The following is a 19,724-nucleotide window of genomic DNA, read 5'->3' as shown; positions in this document are numbered from 1 at the left end:
ACCAACGGCAACACGCCATCACGTCGGCCATCCTGGATGTGCTTCTTCCCACATCCTTTGAACCACCGGTGGCGGTAGGCACAATCTCGCCCTCTTTTTCTCACGTCGCGCGATTTTTTGTTGATTTTAGTTATGTTCAGTTACAGATACCTTCTACACGACTCCCCACTACCCGTGAGATATATCGATACTTGCGGCGTCATCATGGCAGCAATGTTGTCGAACTTAAATACCCAACACGAAACTGGCGACAGATTTGGCAAGCTGTCCATACACCTCTCCTCAGCACAGCAGCGCGATCGTCATGGTATACATTAATCAACCGCAAGACAGTCAACCGCCAACGATTGTACGACATTCGCGTGGTAGATTCCCCGCTCTGCTTTATATTTGGCATGCAGGACACCGACGAACATTCTCTGCAGTGCGGTGAGGCAACGGATGTTTGGCGGCTGACGCAACGCATCATGGCCCTCCTCAGACGCACCGACGAATCAACGATCACGACGGACGCTTTATTTTTCCCTGACGCTGTATTTTTCCCCTCACAAAAAACTTCGGCAATCCGATGGATTGGTGGACACGCATCGCACTACGTGCTCTCGCGGACAATGATATCGGGCATGGACTATTGGCATTATCTACTAGAACAACACGAAATCATCCGACGCCACTCTAAATATAAAACGACTTTTGCGAACTTTCTAGGCAGCATGTTTCATAACCCCCCGAAGCGGTGGGGAGTCCCAGGTTAACGTTGTTTCGAGGGATAGGATATACTCCCAGTGAAGTGACGAGGATGTCACTTCAGTCCTATATTTCTTTTCCTTCTTTTTTATATGATTTTTCTTTTGAGACATTAAAAAAATTTAAAAAAATATATAAAAAACTAAAAAAAATAAAAAACTAAAAAGAAATAAAAAAGCGGTAGCGTGATAAAAAAGGCGCGCAGTCCGGAAAAAAATAAAAAGTAAAAAAAAGTCCGGAACCGCGCGACTGCTACGATAAAAAAAAAAAAGTTGATAGAGCACTTGCCCGCGAAAGACAAAGGTCCCGAGTTCGAGTCTCGGTCCGGCACACAATTTTAATCTGCCAGGAAGTTTCAATGCATATGTTACGTATCAAAATCATGCACTACTACAGGATTAGCCGACGAGTCAGTCATACAATACGTCCACTCATCGTGAAGCCTGTTGCACAGAAGAGTTTCTCCAGGTAGGAACCCGCCAAAATAGTTATTTTCCCCGACTTGGGGCATGTAACACTGGAGAGAGTGAGAGCAGCAGAAGTGACACAGTGAGAGGTCTCAACAAATCCTATCGAAGCTGACGTGTGTAACCATACGTACGACTATATACACTCACTTGTGCACTCTACGAAAAAAATAAGAGTAAAAAAAACATACAAAGAAAGCTACACACCACCAAGGAGTTACGCAAGTTGGTCACAAACTGTTATTAATATAGATATCGACGGGAAAAGCAAACTTGTAAACTATTGCGGCCGATGGATGACTGCGCGACGCTGCAGCGCAATTACACAGCGCAGCTGGCAAGGACAATAAACAGGGGACATGTCGACACCAGGCCATCAAGTTTTTTCGAATTTCATGTACTCAGTTGGACAGTAACTATGCCTCGCAGGGGCGTGAACAAAATACGAAGAAATGGTTCAAATGGCTCTAAGCACTATGGGACTTTACATTTGAGGTCATCAGTGCCCTACACTAGGAACTACTTAAACCTAACTAACCTGAGGACATCACACACATCCATGCCCGAGGTAGGATTCTAACCAGCAATCGTAGCAATCACGTGGATCCGGACTGAAGCACCTAGAACCGCTCGACCATAGTGGCCGGCAAATACGAAGATGTCCGCATTTGAGACACGAAGTGTAGTTGAGCTCAAACAAGCGGACTGTAGTAATCGGTAAATCGCTCCACAACTGTGTAGGAGCGATGCCTCTATTCCACGATGTTGACAGGAAAGTGTAAACACAGCGTGACGAAGGAAGCAGTCGACCTAGAGAGGCGAGAGACAGAGGGAGGACCGTGAAATCGTCAGAGAACCCTTCAGAGCGTCGGGTTCATCATTATCATCTACCCGACGTGCAACTGATACTTCAATGACCACAAGGACCATTAATAGGTGACTTACAAAATGACGGCTGGGCTCAGGGCGTCCCTTGCACTGACTACCACTGACCCTATACAATAACAAGCGCTTTTGCAGGGGTGTCGAGTAAATTCGGCTCGATTGGAATATAATTGCCTTCAGTGATGATTCCCTCTTCGAACTGAGGCCCGCTGACCACCGAAGACATTTCTAGAGACGACCCGGATAAATGTGGAGCACCAACGTGACTGTCGCCCACGATACGGCTCGACAACCAGGAGTGGTGGTCTGGCCAGCCATTTCGATTTATGGCAGGATCATTTGGTTGTCATCCACGACACTCTTACAGCACAGTGGCACGTCGACGATATTCTACGCCCCGTTTTGTTAGCTTTCGTGGAAGCCACCCTGTGCTTACATTGACCAAGATAACGGCCGTCCGCACACGGCGATAGTTTCTTCTGCGTCTCTTCGTTCTTGCCAAATCCTACCTTGCCCACCAAGATCGCCGGACCTCTCCACAGTTGAGGACGTCTGGAGCATTATGGGCAGTACCCTCCAACCACCTCGGAATTTTGGCTATCTAATTAGGTTTTTTATCCCGCCTCGAAGGTGGGGCGTGGGTAGGAGCAGGAGCAGGAAAATGACGTCGGTACTGCAGTGAGTAAAGGTGGTTTACTTTTGCAAGAAAGAATACATAACTTTGTACAGATGCGAAGTCGTAGACCCGTCGTATGTAGAGCAAAGCTGAAGCGAAGTGTTCTGGTTGTCTGCACTTTATGAAATGGGCTCAATCTGTAGCGGAGCTCGTAGAGCTGCACAGTACCAGCTATAGGGCGCTGTCGTCGGTGTCTCGTGGTAGTGCCAACCTTTGAAACTATGCCGTGGAATCGTTGCTATTGATACCACGTTTGGCACTATCTAAATCAGAAGGACATTCAACAACTCTGTCAGTGGCAAGCCAAATAACTAATGCACAAGGACCAGAGGCGGACCAATGCGATAGTGACTTTCTCAGTTTATAAAGGTATTTCGCTTGAACAGATCATGCAATCTTCTGAAATTGCGATCATTAATTTGTTTGTACACGTACGTTACACCTACCGTTTTCGGTCCCATTCGGATAATTCTTTGGTCTTAGAGTGTATTTTAGTACATCAGTAAATCTAAGTTTGCAGTCAGCCGATCCTTTAGTTACTACTGGCAAACTTTATCAGAGAACCATAAAGTATCAGAACTCGAAGTAATACGACTGAAAGAACTGAAGGACATCTAACAATTTCGACGTGTTTCCGGAAACAGAAGAACCTTAACATTGCCGAGCAGATTCCTAATTTTTCACTAGCTCTCACGTCAAATATAAAAGAGAAATGGTGCTCAAAATCATTGGTTTATTTTTATTTAGTTGTGTGTTATACAGGAAAGAGACGCACATTAATAACCAGACTGAACAGTTTTGCTGCACTGGAGCGCGCCATGCGACAGTAGCATGGTTGAGCTTCTGGAATGCCTCATGTCTACCAGCGTTCGCGGCACATTCCCCGTGCGTCCCGCGAGTACCCCGGCGGGCACATCCCGAAGAAGGACAGCACGCCGTGTGGCCAGTAGTGGCGCTGTGGCGGCTCTGCTCGCGGCGGAGGAGGCGGTGCTGGCAGCCTGGACGTCAGAGGGGCGCTGACGGGCGGGACCTGTCGGAAAAAAGCAGCATTCTGTAGCGCATCACTGCGAAATCCACCCTGCTGTAAGGAAGTAAGGACATCTACAGGAAATCTAGCACTCCTGGTTCCTGAGACACTGGCAAAGCACTACTTTTCTACTTTTATTGTATCCATTACAAATCTATGATGTAAGGCTGCTACTGCTAAAAATATATGCTTATGGATTGGATTGGCTCTGAGCACTATGGGACTTAACATCTATGGTCATCAGTCCCCTAGAACTTAGAACTACTTAAACCCAACTAACCTAAGGACATCACACAACACCCAGTCATCAAAAGGCAGAGAAAATCCCTGACCCCGCCGGGAATCGAACCCGGGAACCCGGGCGTGGAAAGCGAGAACGCTACCGCACGACCACGAGCTGCGGACTATATGCTTATGAAAGAACATTTCCGGCTGCCAGTCACGATTTTCTTTCATTTATTCCTTGTATGACCCCTTTCGGGAAATGATTCCCATTTTCAAGTGCGTTTCTTCGTGTACTATGGCAGATGGCGTTTATAGGCATACGCACACACTCTCACACCTTGGTGAAACACTACAAATGAGTGGACATAACAGAGACTCAAACTAAGAAAGAAAAACTAAACTGGACAAGGCATACAAAGTCATTACAACAATAAGTCTATCTCACAAAAAGCCAAATTACGCCACTACGACACGGTGGTGCTCCCCGAGGCACTATATGCAGCAGAGACCACACTAATCCTAGGGCATACATGTATCAGAAAACTAGAAAAAGTAGAACGGAAAATACTTAGTAAAATATTTGGCCCAATTAACAACAATGGAATATGGATCAAGACATCTACAGAGGAACTATACAAACATATGGAGACAATCACAGAAAAGATTAGAAAACGCAGACTACAATTCTATGGACACCTATACAGAATGCCATCACACAGACTGACCAAACAGATCTTTGACTGGGTAACAACTAGAAATAACAAATGGGTGGCAGAGGTAAAAAACGACCTAAACCAACTGAACATAACAGCAGACACAATAAATGACAGAATAAATTTCAGAAACATCATTAAGAAAATTAAACTACATGAGATACAATGAGACCAACGAACAGGCGTAAAATGGACCGAAGAATGCAAGCAAGATCACAGCCGGAAGATGAAAGAAATATGGGCAACCAAAAAGGCAATCAAGATGAAGCCAAAGACACAAAGCCGACAAGAAGCATGGACAGAGGACCGGAAACAGAAACACAGTGAGCGAATGACGGAAGTTTGGGCAGCAAGGAAGGCAGCAAAAGGAACTGGCCATGTAGTTTAGTCCAAATGCGCTCTTTAAGGGCAAAACACCAATAGTCCGCAAATCAACCGATATCGAAGTATCGCATTAACTCGAGTTAGGAACCAACTTTAAACGCCCCTGGATACCACGGTATTTACGTCGGTATCTCAAGGTTTTGGATCGATTACCTGTCTGTTTGCATATGCGCAACAACTTCCCCTACCCCCTCCGTGCACTGTGCCGAACCGACCTCGCTATCAGTTACGAACGTGAAGGTACCGTGGGCAGAGGTTACACCAATGAAGAGTACGCTGACATGCACATCACGTATGGTAAAGCGAATGGCCTAGTCCTTGAGACTGCACAATTGTATGAAGAAGCTTTTCCTCTCCACAGGCAGCTCGATGGCCGTACATTCAGCCAGTTACACCAGCATCTCACAGAAACCAGAGTTTCGCACACCACGTACGAGAAAGTCGACCCAGATCTGTAGCACCCGACGTTGAGGAAATGATGTTACGCATGGTACACGAACGTCCGAGTACTCAAACAAGGAGGATTGCTACCCAAGGTTGTTTCCTTAGTCATAGCAGTGTGTGGCAGAATTTACATCAGCAGGTACTCTATCCATATAGCCAGCCCGGTTAGCCGTGCAGTCTAACACACACCTTTCCAGACTGGGAACAAGTGCCTGGCACGAATCCGCCCGGCGGACTTGTGTCGAGGTCCGGTGAGCCGGCCAGTCTGTGGATGGTTTTAGGCGGTTTTTCATCTGCCTCGGCAAATGCAGGCTGGTTCCCCTTATTCCATCTCAGCTACACTATGTTGGCAATTGCTGCGTAAACAAGTTCTCCATGTACGCCTACACCAACATTACTCTACCACGCAAACATAGGGGTTACACTCGTCTGGTGTGTAGAGACGTTCTCTTGGGGGGTCCAGCGGGAGCCGAAGCGCACGATGACCCTGAAAGAGTGGTTTGGTGTAGGGCGGGAGGGGGGTGACGTGGACTGCGGCAGTCGTCATGGGGTTGTGGACCACTGCAGCTGTGGCATAGATGGAGCCTCTCCATCGTTTTTTGGCCTCCGGTTAACGTACAATACAATACATACAATACTCTATCCATATCATCTAAAGCGAGTGCAAGCCCTCAAAAATGCAGACTTCCCACCTAGAATTTCTGCCAATGGGTGCAACAACAGTGTACCCTGGATTCCCTGTTTGCAAGCTGTATTCTGTTCACGGGTGAGGCTAGATTTACCCACGATGGTGTTTTTAAATACCATTGCTGTCATATTTTGGCCAATGTCAGTCCTAATGCAGCAGAAGTATGATGACATCAGCAGTGTTATTCGTTGAACGTCTGGGTAGGACTGCTCGGAGACCACATAATTGGACCAGACTTCCTATTGCAGAGACTAACCAGACACTAGTAAATGCGGTTTCTGTGGACTGTACTTCCGGATGTACATGTTGATGTCCCACTAAACCAATGCCTGAATACTAGTGCGCCGGCTTCTAACTTGGACATATGGTCAACACTGGATAGGTAGAGGAGAGCCTGTGCCATGGCTTCCAAGGTCTCTGGATTTAAATCCCATGGATTTCTGTGTGTGAAATCACGTCAGAAGCCTGGTCTACGGTATCGAGACAACTCTCTTGAGGGCTTACGTTTGCGGATTGAAGCAGCCTTCCAGCATTTATACAATTCCCCAGGACTGCCTGAGAGGATTCACAACTCATTTCACAGACGAGTTCAATGTTGCATTGAGACACATAGAGAACATTTCGAACACCTGCTTTAACCTTCAGGGATGCAATCAAAAACATGTTATATACCGACAAGGGTTGACCTATATATATATATATATATATATATATATATATATATCCACAGCTTGTGGCTTTGCGGTTGCGTTCTCGCTTCCCGCGCACGGGGTCCCAGGTTCGATTCCCGGTGGGGTCAGAGATTTTCCCTGCCTCTAGATGACTGGGTGTTGTTGTGTCATCATCATCATTCTGGTCGGAGGAAGGCAATGCCAACCGTCTCTGCTAGGACCTTATATCATCATATATATATGATTAGGTGGAAGGGCCAAAGTGGAGGTTGGCCTTCTGGCGCCTAATCGCTCTGTGAGTGATTAGGTGGCCATTCCCTCATCAGGGTCCAATCAGGCACACGTGGGCAGAGGTTTGCTAATTATCGGGAGGTTCAACGTTTGGCACGCAATGGAGTGCCTTAGGAAGGTGGCGCTCAGGGCTGGAATGCTGGTGTGCACTCGGTATGTCTATGGGGCCGTTATCCGAGATGTGAAGGCGGCCCTGCCTGCAGCTATCGAGCGTGCAGGGTGCGTTCGTCTGCAAGATGTGGCTCACATCGACACCAACGACGCCTGTCGCATGTGTTCTGAGGCCGTCCTCAATTCGTACACCATGCTGCCAAAGGCGTAGAGGGCCTTTGGCTTCGCGCTTGGGATACAAGCAGAGCACGTAATTTGCAGCATTGTTACCAGAGGTGATCGGGCTCCTTTCATTTGGAGCCGAGTGGAGGGTCTCAACCAAAGGATTTGTAGACACTGACGGTTTTGGCTGCAGATTTCTATACCTGCGTTTTCTGTAGGGGATTTGTAGGACTCCCCTTGATAGGTCAATAGTGCGCTGCACAGAGGAAGCAGAGTGCTTGTTTAGTGCATATGGGTATTATTTAGGCTAGGCTGTAGTTTGTGGTCAATACGCAGATAGCGAAATCAGACCACGTCAAACTGAAGACAATTCGACTGTCAAAATTGTATCAGTAAATTGTCTAAGTATTCTTAACAAATTTCCAGAATTTGCTGCCCTCCAGGAGAGTTCTAGCGCTCATGTTCTCCTTGTGCCCGAAAGCTGGGTGAAACCCGACATAGAAAGCTCTGAGATGCTTAGACGCCATGAGAGGCGGAGTGTTTACTGCAGTTGACAAAAATATTTTCTCTATGGAGGTCGAAGTTGAGTGTGGCATTGAAGTTATCTGGTCGCGTATAACAGATCTAGGTGAAACCATGTTAATTATTGGACGCCTACAAAATGGTTCAAATGGCTCTGAGCACTATGGGACTTAACTCCTAAGGTCATCAGTCCCCTACAACTTAGAACTACGTAAACCTAACTAACCTAAGGACATCACACACATCCATGCCTGAGGCAGGATTCGAACCTGCGACCGTAGCGACCGCGCGGTTCCAGACTGTAGCGCCTTTAACCGCTTGGCTTGGACGCCTACAGATTCATCGCAAGGGGTGCAGACAGATTGTCTTGCGAAGAACTTTTTAAGACGTTTTAGGAAAATTGTCTTGAGCAGATACTTCGTTCTTCCACATGCAATGGAAATGTCTTAGTTCTTGTAGCTAAAAATAGAACGGTCCTAATCAACAACGTCAGTACAGAGATGGGAATTAGTGATTATAATGTCATCATAGCGACTATGGTTATGAAAATTAATAAATCAGTGGCGAAGGCTAGGACAACGTTTCTGTTGGAAAGATCAGATAAACAGTTGTTAACTTCTCACTTCTACATCTACATCTACATCTACATCCATACTCCGCAAGCCACCTGACGGTGTGTGGTGGAGGGTACTTTGAGTACCTCTATCGGTTCTCCCTTCTATTCCAGTCTCGTACTGTTCGTGGAAAGAAAGATTGTCGGTATGCCCCTGTGTGGGCTCTAATCTCTCTGATTTTATCCTCATGGTCTCTTCGCGAGATATACGTAGGAGGGAGCAATATACTGCTTGACTCCTCGGTGAAGGTATGTTCTCGAAACTTCAACAAATGCCCGTACCGAGCTACTAAGCGTCTCTCCTGCAGAGTCTTCCACTGGAGATTAACTATCATCTCCGTAACGCTTTCGCGATTACTAAATGATCCTGTAACGAAGCGCGCTGCTCCGAGTTTGATCTTCTCTATCTCTTCTATCAACTCTGTCTGGTACAGATCCCATACTGGTGAGCAGTATTCAAGCAGTTGGCGAACAAGTGTACTGTAACCTACTTCCTTTGTTTTCGAATTGCATTTCCTTAGGATTCTTCCAATGAATCTCTGTCTGGCATCTGCTTTACCGACGATCAACTTTATATGATCATTCCATTTTAAATCACTCCTAATGCCTACTCCCAGATAATTTATGAAATTAACTGTTTACAGTTGCTGACGTGCTATATTGTAGCTAAATGATAAAGGATCTTTCTTTCTATGTATTCGCAGCACATTACAGTTTTCTACATTGAGACTCAATTGCCATTCCCTGCACCATGCATCAATTTGTTGCAGATCCTCCTGCATTTCAGTACAATTTTCGATTGTTACAACTTCTCGATACACCACAGCATCATCCGCAAAAAGCCTCAGTGAACTTCCGATGTTAACCACAAGGTCATTTACGTACACTGTGAGTAGCAACGGTCCTACGACACTCCCCTGCGGCACACCTGAAATCACTCTCACTTCGGAAGACTTCCCTCTATTGAGAATGACGTGCTGCGTTCTGTTACCTAGGAACTCTTCAATCCAATCACACAATTGGTCTGATAGTCCATATGCTCTTACTTTGTTCATTAAACGACTCTGGTGAACTGTATCGAACGCCTTGCGGAAGTCAAGAAACACGGCATCTGCCTGGGAACCCGTGTCTACGGCCCTCTGAGTCTCGTGGACGAATAGCGCGAGCTGGGTTTCACACGATCGTCTTTTTCGAAACCCATGCTGATTCCTACAAAGTATATTTCTAGTCTCCAGAAAAATCATTATACTCGAACATAATACCTGTTCCAAAATTCTACAACTGATCGACGTAAGAGATATGGGTCTGTAGTTCTGCACATCTGTTTGACGTCCCTTCTTGAAAACGGGGATGACCTGTGCCCTTTTCCAACCCTTTGGCACGCTACGCTCTTCTAGAGACCTACGGTACACTTCGACAGCGAACTGACATCATTTAGTTAGATGAATAATTTTGGGTAAAGTTTAAACAGATGGTAAATTGCTGTCTGCAGAAGTTGAGCCTATAGTAAGGGCGGAAAAGACCCTCCGTGGTTTAATAACAAATTTCGGTAAACGATGAGGAATCAAGGGCTGTTCAAAAAAGAACGCGCAAATGACAGTAGGCAAATATTGATAGAGATACTTACGTATGTAAAAGACCTATGCGCGAAGCACATAACAGCTACCTCCGTCGTACCACAGCGAAATATCTGGCCGAGAACCAGAGAAAATTCTGGTCCTATGTAAAATCGCTAAGCGAGTCTCAGGCTTCCACCTAGTCGCTCGTTGACCAGTCCGGTATGTCAATCGAGGATGGCAAAAGAAAGCCGAAGTCTTAAATACCATGTTTCAGAAATCATTCACGCAGGTAACTCGTAGGAACATACCGTCGTTTGACCATCGCACGGAGTCTCGTATAGACGATAGAGTAATAAGTATTCTGGCGTAGAGAAACAACGAAAGAGTTGAAAACAAATAAATCGCCAGGTCCGGATGGAATACCATTTCAGTTTTACAAAGAGTACTCTAAAGGATTCGCTCCCTATTTATCTGGAAAAAAGCACAGGTGACTCCTGTTCATAAGAAGACTAAAAGAACGGATCCGCTAAATTACAAACTAATATCCCTAACATCCGTTCGTTGCAGAATTCTCGAGCATATTTTGCGTTCGAACATAATAAATTTCCTTGGCACAGAGAATATTATGTCCACGAATCACCACGGTTTTAGAAATCGAAACTCAGATTGCCCTTTTCATAAATGATATATTGCAAACAGTGGATGAAGGGCGGCAAGCGGATTCCACATTTCTAGACTTCCCAAAAGCACTTCATACGGTACCTCACTGTAGACTGTTGACAAAGGTACGAGCATATGCAATAGGTTGCATATGAATATGTGAGTGCCTTGAAGATTTCTCAATTAATAGAACCCAGTATTTTGTCCTCGGTAACGAGTGTTCGTCAGAAACAAGGATATCGAAGTTGCCCCAGAGAAGTAAGATAGGCTGCTATTGTTTTCTATATACATAAATGATCTGGCGAGCAGGATGGACAGCAAGCTGCAGTTGTTTGCTGATGATACAGTTGTATACGGGAAAGGGTAGGAGTTGAGTAACTGCAAGAGGATACAAGATGACTTACACAAAAATTTTAGTTGGTGTGATGATGACAGCTAGCTCTAAATTTATGAAAAAGTAAAGTAATGCGAGTGAATAGGAAAACCAAACCTGTTATGTTAGAATACTGCAATTATAGTGTCCTGCTTGACACAATCACGTAGTTTAAATATCTGGACATAACGCTGCAAAGCGAGATAAAACGGAACGAGCACGTGAGGACTGTGGTATGGAAGGCGAATGGCCGACTTCGGTTCAGTGGGAGAATTTTGGGAAAGTGCAGTTCATCTATAAAGGAGACCGTATATAGGACGCTGGTGCGACCTATTGTTGAGTGTTTGACATCCTCAGCGAGTCGGATTAAAGGAAGACATCGAAGCAGTTGAGAGGCGGACTGGTAGATTTTCTACTAGTACGTTCGAACAACAAGCAAGTACTGCGGAGATACTTCACGAACCCAAATGGGTATACCTGGGGGTAAGGTGACTTTCTTTTCGAGGAGAAAGTTTAGAGAAAATTAGGAGGGAAAAGAAGAACATTTAGAGAACCAGAAGTTGAAGACGAGTGTAGAATTATTCTGCTTTCGCCAACATACATACACATCTACGTGATTACTCTGCTATTCACAATAAAGTGAATTAAGGACCACGAAGATAAGATCCGAGCATTAAGGCTCATACGGTGGCATATAGACAGTTGTTTTTCCCTCGTTCTATTTGCGAGTAGAACGGGAAAAGATGTAATAAGTTAAAAGATCAAGAAAGACAAATTTGTTTCCAGAGTATACAGTGGAGTTGTTGCTTATCGCTCCTGTTATTTAACGCATATGGAAGAAACAATTTGGAAGTAAAAAATATTTCTGTACCATAATAATAGTGCAAGCGGAACAAGATTCACAAAGAACATGGCACCTCGGAAGGCATCATCTAAGAAAGTCTTGGAGTACCCGTTGAGTGGAATGGGCAGCATACGTATCACCTTATCACGGCACATTGTTTAAGTACAAGTCAAACTGTGACGAAGGTGATCCAGAGTAGCAGATGGAAAACAGCGACTAGATAAAGATAAAAATTCATTAACATGCAATAACAGATAAGTGAAACAGTAGTCCTATGTTGGAAGCAAGATCCTACAGAATTCTCGAAACAATAAATGTAAGGGAAATAGATTTATGCATAGGAAGCGTTTTTTTTTTTTCAACAACGAAAACTTTCTGCTATCACAAGCTAATAAAATTGATGGAGATACACCTAAAAGTGTATGGGGCACATTGTATGGAACTGGTGTGGACAACTGGGAAAAAAGAGAGGGAGAAGTGGAAGCACCTAGATTGTGACTGGATGGATTGGATTTAAGGTGCTAGAAATGAAGGTGTACTTTACAAAATAGAGGAGAGAAGCAGATATTTAGTGTCGTTGCTAGAAGAAAGGGCCGAATTGTAGTATGTCTTTCACGAGATACTGAATATACAAATTTTATCATTATTATTAATGTTTAATTCCATTGGGAACTGTGTGCACCATGACCATATTATGGTAAACATATTTTGTATAAATGACAGCGTCGATCATAAACATTGAAATTCTTTATATCATTTCTGTCACTGTGTGACCGTCTTCAGTGGTAAAAATACATAAGAATCATCAGACATGCCGGTCTTAACATAAATGTGCTCCTATTTATAACCAACATAAAAAATACAGAAACAGGAAAACATATACAAATGTATATATTCTGGTACATACCAAATTATTCAATTATTCGAGCCTTGTAGTTCCATATCATAACAGCAGAACATTTTCTATGAAATGTAACATGTGTTGTGATGATTACTTCCAACAGATATCTTCACTTTTACTGCGTACAATAATTTTTAAATTTACAGAAGACCGTATCTTGTAAACTTAGCAGTTAACCTTGTACAGTGATCTTATAGCTTACACAGCCAGATAGCAAAGCTCCGTATTGCAAAAACAACTGAGCTTAGGTAGCTGGCTACGTAAGCTATAAGATCACTGTACTTTGGATCGGGAAATGGTAAGGTTAACTGCTAAGTATACAAGATAGGCTCTTCTGTAAATTTATGCAGTGAAAGTGAAGATGTCTTTTGGAATTTAGAAGTAATCATCCCAGTACATGTTGCATCTCACGGAAACCGTTGTGCTGTTATGATATTGGCCTATAAGGTTCGAATAATTTGATATGTACGAGAATCTGTATATATTTTCCTGTTTCAGTATTTATTGATGGTTTTTATAAATAAGGCTACATTTGTGTTAAGATCCTCATGTCTGACGGTTCTTATATATTTTCAGCATTTAAGATGGTTACACAGTGACCGAGATCGATATTAAAATAAAGGATTTTAGTATTTACTGCCGAAGCTGCTATTTGTCCAAAATATATTTGCCAATTCAAGCAGCAATAGAAGGAACACATACCGATAACCAGAGTTCAAAATCAACTTATCATTCTGCCGTAGCTAACTAAAGATTTGGACGTGGTTGGGTGAGATGGAATGTCGCATCCAGTTCGCTCAAATACTGAAGACTGAAAAATAAGAGCCGTCTGTCCTGATAAGGTCTCAGTGAATGATCAGGTATGGTGGCAGCAATGTATGGTATTGTTGGTACTCAAGTCCGAAGTAGCAATAGTACTGCTTGTTGTTTTTTATTCTAGAGTGAAGATAAGTAATGGAGAAGTCTTATAATGGAATACATTGTTTTCGTCATGGCTGCTGTTAGCATTGGTGACTGATAATGTAAGCAGTAGTATGCGCAGTCCGGAACCGCGGGACTGCTACGGTCGCAGGTTCGAATCCTGCCTCGGGCATGGATGTGTGTGACGTCCTTAGGTTAGTTAGGTTTAATTAGTTCTAAGTTCTAGGCGACTGATGACCTCAGAAGTTAAGTCGCATAGTGCTCAGAGCCATTTGAACCATTTTGTAAGCAGTAGTATTAGTGAAAGTTGCTGTTGTCTTTCACTTTCCCGTTTTGTGTGTGACTAGAACAAAACGCACTGAATTTTAGACTCATTAAAATGATTAAATACACTGGTAATCAGGTTGCAGATCAGTTACCCATCTACTCCTGGTGATCAGTTCTATTTGACATACTTAGCTGTTCCTTGAATCTGTGAATTAATTGTATGCACTTTTTACTAGAGTCTTCCCATCTGATTTTCGTCCTTCTGTTAGGTGTAGTTATTGAACCGTTGACATTAGCTTTATGAAAAATATGTAATATTAGTTATATTTCACTGCTGTCCGTGATAGACAAAGAAGCTATGAGATAGTTAGTAAACAAATCAAATCCGCATAGCCAAATCTTCTTGATGTAAATCTAAGTAGTTATTACTCTAGAGATGAAAAAATAGTAAGACCTATCTTCTGTTTCGATCTACATCAACACCTTTTTAAATATTATCTTTGGCTGTTTATTTTATTTTTTGGGGTCAGTCTTCTGTCTGGATGATGCTGCCAGGCACAACTTCTGTGGCAAGCTCCAACCTCTTCATCTTACACCTCATATCCTTGGTCATTTCTTGGATCTGTTCCCAACTCTGTCTGCGCCGAAAGCGTTTGCCCTCTACGGTTCTCCTAGTATCACGCAAGTTATTCCCTAGTGTTTAACACATGTCCTATCATACTGTCCTTTCCTCTAGCCACTGTTTCCCACACATCCTTCCCTCATCGCTTATCAGGTGACTCACCAATCTCTTATTGTATTTATTCACTTAATTTTCAACGTTCTTCTGTAACGTTTTCTCGTTTTACTGCAGTCTATGATTAATTTGCACGCAGTGTTGAGCTCCAAACGTATTTTGCCAGTAACTTCTCCCTCAAACTGGCACCTACTTTTGTTACTAGCAGTCTGTGCCAGGCTGAGCTTCATACGTCATGGGTAATTTTGCTTCCATGGTAGCGGTATTACTTCACTTCGTCTATTATGCAGTCTCCAATTTCTGCAACTCCTCGTTACTTTCGTTGGTCATACCATTATAAATTTTTTGTGCAAATAAGAAGAGTTATTTACTTTTACTCAATTTCAGTTAAACACGAAATCAGAGCTTCTGCTAAAACAATGAAGATAAATGGCTACCTGTAGATGTATATACTAGAAGTATCAGCTATGTCACATAATTTCTTGAAAAAATTGTCTTGATCTCGTGAAGGATTTGAAAAATTTACACTTCGTCTGTAGAGTTAAGTATGTTTACTTCCTTCTAATTTAGAGGTCCTGAATCTGATACAATGGTACTCCAAGCGAAATGCGTAGTTAGACGTTATATGCAAGTGATTTTTGAATAGACACGGGGAAATAATTGCGCTATACTGTTGAAGGAGCCATCCTGTCAATCATACAAGCTGAATTAAGGGACGGTCTATAATGTAATTACTGTGTCTTGGAACCATGGAAACATTTCTTTTTTCCTTACCTATGCACCTTTCGCAGTTTATGGATTGTATTAAATGTCTAACAGTTGCTATGAGTCAAAAAGGTCAACAAGCAAAATAAACTTTCACAAAAATCGTTAAGTTTAAAATAGAAAACCTAATGTAGCTTACCAAATGATCTCCAGGCCAATTTTACTCTTTCTTGTATGTATAAAATATCATTCACATGTTCTGTGACTTCATTGTTAATTTGTATTGTATTTTTCTCTGCTTTCTTTTTTCTAAATTACATTGGTCTTACTTCAACAGATTTTCAACTCTGATTGCTAAACACTCGTTATAAAGTTTAGATGCACCAGAGGGACGCTACTAGCAAAACTAACGCAGTTCAGGTATGTTGCATAATGCATATTCCTATTGCTTTTACAAAGTTTAAGAACCAGAAAGCTTCCTCTAGTACCATTAGGAACAGTGGAATCTCCTTGTTTGCTTTCTCTTGCATTTCTGAATTCGTCATTATCCTGAACAAGTCTAAAGGAATCTGAAACATTAACGCACGTATTGTGTCACATTCTGTAGCATATGATTCTATACCTCAGTGCCACGGAAATCATTAGACTTCTTCTGGATAGCGAGATGTTCACAATTGTAGGAACTGAATTCTAACGAGGCTCAAATTTGCCCGACAGTACTTGACTCTTCGTTTTATGTCGCAGCGCGGTATCGATAGGTTTACTTTGTCATTTTCATATCCTAAATCTGATAAATTGTAAAACAATTATTTTGAAGCAGGTATTACATAAATAACAAAATTATGAGTCTGAACCTATTTCGATCAGGAAATCAAGTATTAGTACCTCTTATTTTATTTCATTTATCTTTGACAGTTACAATTTAGAATTATTATTTTATTTTATTTTACGAGTTTGTATATCAAGTTAAACTAGCAAGTACACCAAAATTTTAAAAGCTACTAGTATTATTAATGTTACATTACTGAACCCTCGTAAAATTTACGATTGCAGTTGGTACCAATTCGCAGTTCCCGCTAGGATAGTACTCTCTCTACTGTTGATTTTTGGATCACAACCTACGAACCGCTTAGAGACAGAAGTGATGACACTTTCTGCAGGACTTGACCATCATTTTGCAGGACAATGCTCAAGCACGTAAAGTGCAAGCTGTTACTGATTTGTTTGACTGATGGGGCTGCTAAGTGCTAGACCACCTACTGCACTCCACTGACTTAAGCCCTCGTAAGTTCAAATCGATTTCCAAGCTAAAGCCGGCCGTTGTGGTCGTGCGGTCCTAGGCGCTTCAGTCTGGAACCGCGTGACCGCGTCGCAGGTTCGAATCCTGCCTCGGGCATGGATGTGTGTGATGTCCTTATGTTCGTTAGGTTTAATTAGCTCTAAGTTCTAGGTGACTGATGACCTCAGAAATTAAGTCGCATAGTGCTCAGAGCCATTTGAACCATTTTTGAACCAAACTGAAGAAAACACTTCACGGCATTCACTTCAGAACTGTTACAAAGTCGTCGGGCAATAGACAGCCCCAATCGAACTGCCAACACAACTGGAACTGCTAAGAGTATCCTACGACTTCCACATCGCTGGCAATGGGTTATACACTATGCTGGTGACTACTTTTAAGGTCAGTAAAACTTTTAAACACGTATCTACTTTGTATGAGCCGTAAATAAATAGTTGCCACTATTTAAGCTCCAACCCTCGTATTTTGCAAAAAACAGTCGTAAATTTTCTTGGGTTAACTGCAATTTACTGTTGATCCCCGAATGACACCTGTCTTAGTGAATAATGAGAGCAGGGATAACCGCTACATGTACGACCGTACCTTATGTGGAGGCCCGGGCTGCGCCCGCTGCCCGTAGCGCTGCTGGCGTGGCGAGGCGGCGGCCAGGACGCACAGTGCGGCAGCACCGAGCAGCAGCCTGCTCGCCCACTGTGCCATCCGACGGTCCGCGCTGCCCATGTCTGACTGAACCACCTACGGCCTGCTTACCAGTCCGACTTCACTCATTTCTTTCCGCGACTCGTCACCGCATCCGTCCGGGTATTCCTCTGACCTGAGAGGAAGTAAGTCGCACCGGCTGACTCACCTGGCACCAATGACACCAGTCGTCCGCTGCATTGAGGTTTCTGTCGGTCCCCTCCACACATCTGTGAAAAACAGGCAGAAATGTTTCGATAGCAGTTCGTATACAATTCACAGGCTTTCTGCTTGGATTTATTCGACATAGAATCACCGAGGGCTGACTAGTGTACTGTATACACTAACAAATAATACGTATCGTTTTATAAATATTGGTACTAAGATATCTAAACACCGTCCGACACTCAAGAGAGTATGTCATTTTCATTCATCTCTTATGCACGGACAATAATAGCGAGAACAAAACTAAAAACAATACTGCGAAACAAATCGTGTAATTAAAAGAATTCTGATAACAGGTAACTGGATAGAACTTACCCCACAAGACATATTTTTATACTAATTATGGTTTCTTCTTTTGTAACAAAATGTTCCGAGTAACTATACCGAATTCTAAAACGCATTTTTCCTTTTACGCAAAGACCAAAATGAAGGAATGTAGGTTTCATAATATCACGATTTATACAATTGTTTGACGTTTTGCTTTTTACTATTCTCTGAGCGTATTCCAAAAATTCCACTATAGTGGTGCATTTCACTCGAAGTAATATCTGTATGGTATATTTTTTGTGAACGACCGTACGATGCTCCACATTGTTCTTGTTTTATGTCAGCTGTGGTCATTTATATTTCCATACGAATGTGAGAGTTGCTTACAGTAACCCAGGTTTTAATAGAACGTTCATAGAATTTTTAGAAAACGTGAAAGGGGCTTCGTCCATTTGTTAGCTTCAAGACAGCCTGATTCCTTTATCTTTTGATAAGTTAATTTTACAGTTGTATCGTATTCCACTGCCATCTGGCGGTACATACGTTCTCTTCGTTTCTTACACCAAAATTTACGTTGATAAAACACGTTAGTATGATTATATGAAGATCAGATGCATTGTGTTGATACGTGCAACTACACTGAAGTGCCATAGAAACTTGCATAGGCACGCGTATTGAAATACGGAGATACGTAAACAGGCAGCATACAGCGTTTCTGTCGGCAACGCGTATATGAGACAAGTATTGACATCTTCAACTTTTGTAATCCTGTCTTCCTCAGTTGCGTGTAATATCACGGTATATTGATAATTTTTACTTAGGGACCGTCTGACAGCAACCGAATAAAACACAATGTTAGTGCCATACGCGTTTCGCCTTTATTTTCTGCAGTAAGAAACTGTCCACGCAACCTGGCAGTAAGAAACTGTCCACGCAACCTGCCACTGATGATACCTTGCAGAAAATAACGGCGAAATGCGTATGGCACTAAAATTGTGTTTTATTCAGTTGCTGTCGACTGTCTCTAAGTATAAATTATCAATATACCATGAGACAAGTATTTAGCGTACTTGTTAGATCGGTTACTGCTACTACAGTGGCAGCTTATCAAGATTTAAGTGAGTGTAAACCTGGTGTTATAATCGGCGCAGGAGCGATGGGACACAGCCTCCCCGAGGTAGCGACCAAGTGGAGATTTCCCATACGACCATGTCACGACTGTACCGTGAACTTCAGGTATCCGGTGAAAAATCGAATCTCCGACATCACTGCGGCCCGAAAAAGATCCTGCAAGAACGGGACGAACAACGCCAGAAGACAATCGTTCAACGTGACAGAAGAGCAACCCTTCCGCTGCAGATTTCAGTGCTGGGCCAGCAACAAGTGTCAGCGTGCAAACCATTCAACGAAACATAATCTATTTGGACTTTCGGAGTCGAAGGCCCACTCGTGTACCCTTGATGCTTAACGCATCGCCTGGGCCCGTCAACACCAACATTGGACTGTTGATGACTGGAATCATGATGCCTGGTCCGAAGAGTTTAGTTTCAAATTGTATCGTGCGGATGGATGTGTACGGAAATGGAGTCAGCCGCATGAATATATGGATCCTTCATGTCAACAGGGGACTGTTCAAGCCGGTGGAGGCTCTGTGATGGTGCG

At 43.1% G+C, this 19,724-nt stretch overlaps 1 protein-coding gene across 1 annotated transcript; it reads right to left on the bottom strand.

Annotated features, from left to right (window-relative positions):
• Positions 1-3,540: 3,540 nt before the first annotated feature.
• On the bottom strand, positions 3,541-17,612 carry LOC126175630 (uncharacterized). The gene is made up of 2 exons (XM_049922558.1): positions 17,475-17,612; positions 3,541-3,805 (listed from the first exon to the last, which is right to left on the bottom strand). Exons 1-2 carry the CDS (start codon positions 17,610-17,612, stop codon positions 3,635-3,637), a joined length of 309 nt encoding a protein of 102 aa, XP_049778515.1. The 3' UTR covers positions 3,541-3,634.
• Positions 17,613-19,724: the final 2,112 nt, after the last annotated feature.

This window comes from Schistocerca cancellata, chromosome 1 (genome assembly GCF_023864275.1).
Source record: "Schistocerca cancellata isolate TAMUIC-IGC-003103 chromosome 1, iqSchCanc2.1, whole genome shotgun sequence".
NCBI classification, from domain to species: Eukaryota; Metazoa; Arthropoda; class Insecta; order Orthoptera; family Acrididae; genus Schistocerca; species Schistocerca cancellata.
The sequence above is the reverse complement of the archived record's forward strand: the minus strand, read 5'-3'. Positions and strand labels throughout refer to the sequence as shown.